Source organism: Galeopterus variegatus, unplaced genomic scaffold, assembly GCF_000696425.1.
Source record: "Galeopterus variegatus unplaced genomic scaffold, G_variegatus-3.0.2 Scaffold1065, whole genome shotgun sequence".
Classification (NCBI taxonomy): Eukaryota; Metazoa; Chordata; class Mammalia; order Dermoptera; family Cynocephalidae; genus Galeopterus; species Galeopterus variegatus.
In genome coordinates, this window is record NW_007727176.1 from 405,170 (window position 1) to 412,979 (window position 7,810).

The 7,810-nt window shown below is 46.6% G+C and overlaps 1 protein-coding gene across 1 annotated transcript in view; it reads left to right on the plus strand.

Moving 5' to 3' along the window:
• The first annotated feature begins 241 nt into the window (after window positions 1–241).
• Window positions 242–7,810, plus strand: part of DFFB (DNA fragmentation factor, 40kDa, beta polypeptide (caspase-activated DNase)) — a 27,555-nt gene continuing 19,986 nt past the window's right edge. Inside the window, exons 1-5 of the mRNA XM_008574572.1 lie at window positions 242–260; window positions 389–444; window positions 822–948; window positions 5,450–5,638; window positions 6,627–6,706. Coding sequence (XP_008572794.1) covers window positions 242–260; window positions 389–444; window positions 822–948; window positions 5,450–5,638; window positions 6,627–6,706 — 471 coding nt within the window. The remainder of the gene's footprint in view (window positions 261–388; window positions 445–821; window positions 949–5,449; window positions 5,639–6,626; window positions 6,707–7,810) is intronic.

A 7,810-nucleotide genomic window follows, 5' to 3' on the forward strand; every position in this document is an offset into this window, starting at 1 on the left:
TCCCGGCCCCCCGACCTCCCCCAGCCCCCTCACCTCCCCCGGCCTCAGCTTACCCACCAGACGTGGAGGGGCGGGGCTGGGGCGGAGCCTCCCGAGGCCCTTTCGGCCCCGACCGCTGAGCTTTTCAGACATCACTCTTCTTATTCTTACTTTGTTCTCTTGAGTGGGCTCAGATCAGCGCTAGGGTCGCACGTGTGTGCACGTGGGGGCGGTGGTGCTCGTGCTGGGAGTGGCCGTGAACATGCCGAAAACTGGCCAGCGTGGAGGGACAGGGAGCCAGACCTCTGCAGATTAACAGAGCCCGGTGCCGGTCACCTGCCGCGGACGGAGGCAGTGGGTCACTCTCAGTGAGGCCTTCTCCGTCATGGCTCAGCCTCTGTCACTGCAGGTGTCAGTGGACGCGCAGTCACCGACGGGGACATGTTCACGAGCTCAGCGGAGGCAGTGAGGCATCCCTTTCTGAAACAGGCTCGTATTTTAAGTGCCCTCAAGGAGCTCATTTTTAAAAGGCCCCTGTGGTGAATCCCGCAAAGCAGTCACCACTTCATGTCTATTTTTACATGACTTTTCATGTCTTAGAGGGACCTATAGTAAGTTACCCTCATTTTGACCGGTGGATTCTTGGATGCTGAAAGCTTGTCTTGGGTGTTCATGCAGCCATTGCACACAGACGGCATCCTGAGCTCGGTTCTTCACACACGCTCATTCTTGTTGTTTGTGAGGTCTGCAGATGAGGCCTCCTCTTGCTGATCGGAGAGTGGCCCGCCTGAGACCCAGTGAGTAAGGGTCTGCCTGCTCTTCCTCCTCCCCTCCCACCCCAGCTCCCTGTGCCTGGCTCCCGGCTGTGCCTGTATGAGGATGGGACGGAGGTGACTGAAGACTACTTCCCCAGCATCCCTGACAACGCTGAGCTCGTGCTGCTCACAGAGGGCCAGACCTGGCAGGGCTGTAAGTGGCACAGACTTTGGAGATGGGCGGGAATGTCTTGCCACTTTTATTTAACATTGTACTGGAGGTTCTGGCCAGGATAGCTAGGCAAGAAAAAGAAATAAAAGGCATCCAGATTGGAAAGGAAAAATTAAAACTCTATTTGCAGGTGACATGACCTTATATGTTGAAAATCCTAAGAATCCGCTAAAAACATTAGAACTAATAATTGAGCTCAGCAAGTTTGCAGGATACAATATCAATGCACAAAACCAATTGTACTTCTATATACTTATCATGAACAATCCAAAAATGAAATTGAGAAAATAATCCTATTTATGATAGCATCAGAAAGAATAAAATACTTGGGGAAAAGGTACCAAAAGTTTTATACTTTGAAAACTACAAAACATTGTTGAAAGAAATTAAAGCTCTAAATAAATGGAAAAACATCCCATGTTCATGGATTAGAAAACTTAACAGTGTTAAGATGGTGGTACTTCCCAAACTGGTCTACAAATCCAACACAGTCCCTATTAAAATTCCAGTTGGCTTCTTTGTAGAAATTGACATGCTGATTCCAATCCATAATTTATATAGAATTTCACAGGACCCAGAACAGCCAAAGCAATCTTGAAAAAGAACATAGTAGAAGGACTTACACTTCCCGATTTCAAAGCTTTCTGCAAAGCAGTGGTAATCAGGACTGTAGCACTGGTGCAAGGGTAGACATATAGATGAGTAGGCTAGAAGAGAGAACCCAGAAATAAATCTGTGTATCTGTGGTCAACTGATTTTGACAAGGATGCCAAGACCATTTAATGGGGGAAAAGAATACACTCTTCAACAAATGGTGCTGGGACAACTGGATATTCACATCCAAAAGAATGAAGTTGGACCCTTACCTTGTACCATACACAAAAGTTAACTCAAAATGGATGAGAGACATAAATTTGAGAGCTAAAAATATAAAACACTTAGAAGAAAACATTGTGGTAAGTATTCAAGACCTTGGATTTGGCAAAAGATTCTTGGATATGACACCAAAAGCATAAGCACAAAAACCCAAAAAACAAAAACAAGCAAACAACCCCCCCCCCAGATAAATTGGACTTTATCAAAATTAAATACTTTTGTACTTCAAAGGTTACCTTCAAGAGGGTAAAAAGATAACCCACAGAATGGGAGAAAGTATTTGTAAATCACCAATCTGATAAGAGACTTGTATCACAATATATAAAGAACTTTTACAACTCAGGAGTAAAAAGACAACCGAGTTTATAGCTGGGCAAAGAATATGAACAGAGACAGTCTCCAAGAAGATATTCAAATGGTCAATAAGCACATGAGAAGCGGCTCGATATCATTAGGTATCAGGGAAATGCACATCAAAACCACAATGAGATACCCTCTCACACCTACTAGGAGAACAAGTGTTGGTTATTCAAATGGTCAATAAGCACATGAGAAGCGGCTCGATATCATTAGGTATCAGGGAAATGCGCATCAAAACCACAATGAGATACCCTCTCACACCTACTAGGAGAACAAGTGTTGGCGAGGATGTGGAGAAATTGAAAACCTCATACACCACTGGTGGGATGTAAAATGGTGCAGCCGCTGTGGAAGAGTCTGGCAGTTCTCAAGTGATTAAACAGGGTCACCATATGACCTGACAATTACCCTCCTAGGTGTATACCCAAGAGAAATGAAAACACACGTCCATATGAAAACTTGTACATGAGTGTTTGTAGCAGCTTTACTCATAAAAGCCAAAAGGTGGAAACAGCTCAAATCTGCATGGGTGAACAAATGGATAAACGACGTGGGGTATGTCCATACAATGAAATATCATTTGACTATGAGAACAAATGAAGCACAACATGGAGAAAGCTTGAAAACATGCCAAGTGAAAGAAGCCAGTCACAGAAGAGCACAAACAATAAGATTCCATTCATATGCAGCATCTAGAATAGGGGAGTCTAGGGACAGAAAGTAGGTGAGTGGTGGTTTAGGGCTAGGAGTGGCCAGGGGATGGAAGGAGAGAGGCTCGTAGCAAAAGGGTATGCGGTTTCTTTTTGAGATGAGGAAAGTGTTCTAAAATTGGCTGTGGAGATAGTTGCACAACTCTGAATATACTAAAACCATTGACTTGTACTCGTTAAATGAGTGAATTGTAAGAAATGGGAATTATATCTCAAAGCTGTTAACAAAAGGAAAAGAAACTNGAACAAATGAAGCACAACATGGAGAAAGCTTGAAAACATGCCAAGTGAAAGAAGCCAGTCATAGAAGAGCACAAACAATAAGATTCCATTCATATGCAGCATCTAGAACAGGGGAGTCTAGGGACAGAAAGCCAAAAGGTGGAAACAGCTCAAATCTGCATGGGTGAACAAATGGATAAACGACGTGGGGTATGTCCATACAATGAAATATCATTTGACTATGAGAACAAATGAAGCACAACATGGAGAAAGCTTGAAAACATGCCAAGTGAAAGAAGCCAGTCACAGAAGAGCACAAACAATAAGATTCCATTCATATGCAGCATCTAGAACAGGGGAGTCTAGGGACAGAAGGTAGGTGAGTGGTGGTTTAGGGCTAGGAGTGGCCAGGGGATGGAAGGAGAGAGGCTCGTAGCAAAAGGGTATGCGGTTTCTTTTTGAGATGAGGAAAGTGTTCTAAAATTGGCTGTGGAGATAGTTGCACAACTCTGAATATACTAAAACCATTGACTTGTACTCGTTAAATGAGTGAATTGTAAGAAATGGGAATTATATCTCAAAGCTGTTAACAAAAGGAAAAGAAACTGCCGAACTTTTCCCGAGTGACTGTGCCGTTTCACCTTTCCACTGGTGGTGCATGAGAGATCCAGTTGCTCTGCAGTCTTGCTAGCTTTTGATGTTGTCATTTTTTATTTTAGTCATTCTGGTTGGAGTGTGGTGATATCTCATTTAGTCTTAATTTGCATTTCCCTAATGGCTAGTGATGTTGAATGTATTTTTATGTGTTTATTTGCCATCTGTAGATTCTCTTTGGTGGGTTGTTTCTTTGTGTCTTTTGTACATGTTCTCATTTGATCTTTTTACCATTGAGTTTTCAGTTTTTTTTCCTAATTCTTTTTTCTTTTTGGCAGCTAGTCTGTACGGGGATCTGAATCTTTGACCTTGGTGTTACAACACCTTGCTCTAACCAACTGAGCTAATAGGTCAGCCCCTTTTTTCCTATTTTTTTTCTGGATATGAGTTCTTTCTCAGATATGTGGTTCACAGACATTTTCTACTCTGTAGCTTGTCTGCTTATCTTTTTGTTCTCTCAACAGCTTCTTTCACAGAGCAAAAGTTTTTAATTGTGATGAAGCTCAGTTTGTCAGATTTTTTTTTTTTTTTAATGCCTGTGCTTTTGGTGTTAAGTCTGAGAGATTTTCACCAAGCCCTATGGCTGCAAATTCCCTTCTGTATTTTTCTGCATCAGTTGGGATGATCATGTGACTTTGCATCTGTAGCCTGTTAATAGAGCAGATCACACTGATTTTTGAATATAGAGCCAGCCTTGCGTTCCCATTTGGCTGTGACTGTGTGCTGCTTTTCTTATATTACTGAATTCTATCCGCTAATATTTTGTGACAGTCCTTGGTAGACTGTATTAGTCTGTTTTTGTTGCTTATAACAAAATACTTGGAACTGGGTGATTTATAAAGGAAATGAAATTTATTGCTTACAGTTTCTGAGGCTGAGAAGTCCAGTCCCTCTGGTGGTGGCGACAGTGACCCAGGGGTCTCACATTGAAAGATAGTGGAAGCAGAGAGAGAGAGAAAGACAGACTCTCCTCTTCTTTTAAAGCCCTCAGAACCACGCCCCTGACCACCATTTTTAGTCCATTCACTACTGCACGGTCCTACAATCTAATCACCTCTCCAAGGCTCCATCTTTCAATTGCCATGATAGGAGTTCCCACCCTCTTAATAGTCTCAGTGGGGGCTAAGTTTCCAATACATAAAACTTGGGGAACACAATTCAAGCTTCTATGAGTTTTGGGGACATAATTCAATCCACTCCACTAGCCTTTGGCTCACTTCATGTCAAGAGCTTGGTTGGAGAGCTCACCACATTAGGGAGTTGTGGAAAGGCTGCAGGAAAAAGCAGGAAAGCTGTCGGAAGGGCTGAGAGTCAGGTCTCAAGGGAAGGTGCAGAAAAGAGGCGGCTTTGGAGGAGAGAAGCCAAAAGGAAGACTGGACGTTTACTCTGCCGTTTGTTCCATCTTTTTTTAAGCATGTCTGTGCCTTCCTCATCTGTCTTTACACCACCCTGACACGTGGGTGTCCAGAGGAATGGAGTCAGGGGCGGAGTCACACCAGCTGGTTGTGTCAGGGCAAGGACAAGGCTGGGACGTCTGGGGTCTGAGTTCTGGCAACCCCTAGGCTCTGAGTGATGGGGTCATAGAGTGGTCAGAGCCTCTTCTCCTGGGTATGTCTTCTACTGGGTTGTATGTGTTTCTGTGTGTCTCGTGTGGGTGACAGATGCGAGTGACATCGGTCGCTTCCTCAGCGTGTTTCACGAGCCGCACGAGGGGCTCATCCAGGCCGCCCAGCAGCTGCTGTGTGATGAGCAGGCCCCGCTGCGGCAGAAGCTGCTGGCTGACCTCCTGCACACCGTCAGCCAGAACATTGCTGCAGAGACCCGGGCCCAGGACGCCCCCTGGTTTGAAGGTGTGTGTGGACTCGGGCTCCATGCGGCCGGGGCGGGCAGGGGAAGGGCTTCCCTGGAGCCAGAGGCACGGGGAGAAATTGGGCTCCATTCCAGGTTCCAACAAAGGGCTGGCCTGGCCTCTCGGGGGCTGCGCTGGGGGACTCACTGGGAGCTCCTGGGCCTTGGAAGGAAGGCACCCAGCAAGCACTCCCGTGGTGGGTCAGAGTCCCTGAACAGCCGTCGGACCGGCCTATTATTTTTCTTATTTTTCTAAAATTGTGGCAAAATGCATGTAACATGAAATTTATCACCTTAACCATTTTTAAGTGGACAGTTCAGTGTCGTTAAGTGCGTTTACATCGCTGTGCAACCATCACCAGCATCCACCTCCAGAACTGTTTTAATCTTGCAAAACAAACTCTGTCCCTGTGAAACAACAACTCCCCATCCCCTCCTCCCAGCCCTGGCAGCCAGCATTCTTGTACTTTCTGTCTCTGAATTTGACTGCTCTAGGGACCTCACAGAAGTGGAATCACATAGTCTTTGTCCTTTTGTGACTGTGGCTTATTTCTCTTAGCATAGTGTCCTCAGGGTCCACCCATGTTGTAGCATGTGTCAGAATTTCCTGCCTTTTTGAGCACGAATAACATTCCATCGTATAGGTGTTCCACATTTTGCTCATCCATTCATTCATCAGTGGAAGCCTGGGTTGCTTCCTCCTTTTGGAATGGCCTTTTAGGCCAGTTCAGACTGCAAGGGATGGCAGCCCTCTTGGAAAAGGAGGGTTATGGGGCCAGGCAGCAGAAGCCCCTCAGTAGTTTTGGGGTCTCCAGGAACAGACAGAAACCATGCAGAGACACTGGGCATATCACTATCAGAGTATTTCTCAAGATAGAGCAGTTGACCCAAGCGTTCTGCTGTGCCTGGTGCCCGGGCCAGGCAGGGCACAGACTGAGAGGCCTCTGGCCTGTCCGTGGGCTCCATGGGGTCTTCTCTCCTTCCTTGCAGGCTTGGAGTCCCGCTTTAGGAATAAGTGCAGCTATATGAGATACAGCTGTGAGAGCCGGATCCGGAGTTACCTGAGAGAGGTAAACCTGTGTTAAGGCTGGGTATGCTGTGTGGGCTCAGGGTTCCCATCTCTGCGGGCTCAGGAAGCTCCTGGTTCCCAGGATGGGTGGGCAGTTGATGGGGCCCCTCAGGGTTCCCATCTCTGCGGGCTCAGGAAGCTCCTGGTTCCCAGGATGGGTGGGCAGTTGGCGGGGCCCTCCCTCCCATGAGTGTTATTTACCTGCTCAGGCTGCTCTGACATGATGAGCCAGTGAATGGGCCGAGCGCCTGGGAGAAGCACACGGCTTCACCATTTTCCTGGTCTGTCTCCTCTGCATATCTGGCGTCTGTCCATTTTTCTCAAGGCGGGGTGCTAGACCCTTTCCTGGGCCTGGCAGCCCTTCCACTGGGATTGCCGTTGCCACGCCAGAGCAACTTTCCCCCTTCTGTTTTGCATGTAATTCTCATTAAATGTTTTTGAACAGAACTGACCCTGGAATATCTCCCTATCTCAGGCAGTTCAATTATAACATGAACTTATCCCAAATAAGCATCTTTTCTTTCTCTGATCCACCATTTGCTCTGATGGATGCTCCACAGTTGGGCAGGAGCCTTTCTTTTCCAGCACGTTCATGTTTTTCTCTCCTGTGGCGCTGTGTGGTGAGACGTATCTGACCTCTGAGAAGAGGTGGCAGCGGCTGAGTTATTGCTTTCCAGAGGCACTTTGAGCAGTTGCTGGGTCTGAGCTCAGAATTTTTGAGTAGACTAGTCCTTCCTTGTCTGGGAGCTGTGAGAGGCAGACAGATGCAAATTTAACATTTAAAAGCTCCCAGTGGAAACTGCTTTTGGCTTTCAAGAAGAAATCAGTCCCTGGGTCCATTGCCCTGATGTGATGTGTTCTGCTTCCTCTCAACAAAGAAGTAGACCCCAATGACAGATGACAGAGTGAAAGAAAGCTACAGATTTGGGGGCAGAAGAAGTGTCCCCATTCTGGGGGTTTGGTCGCGTGCGCCTTGCGTTGTCCTGGCACCTTGCATTCTGGGCAGCTCCCTTCAGACCTTCCCAGATGGGGCAGACAGAGGAAGGATGGCTTAGGGACAGCTGTCCACCTTGGTGGCTGTCCCGTGGGCACGCGATCGGCAGCA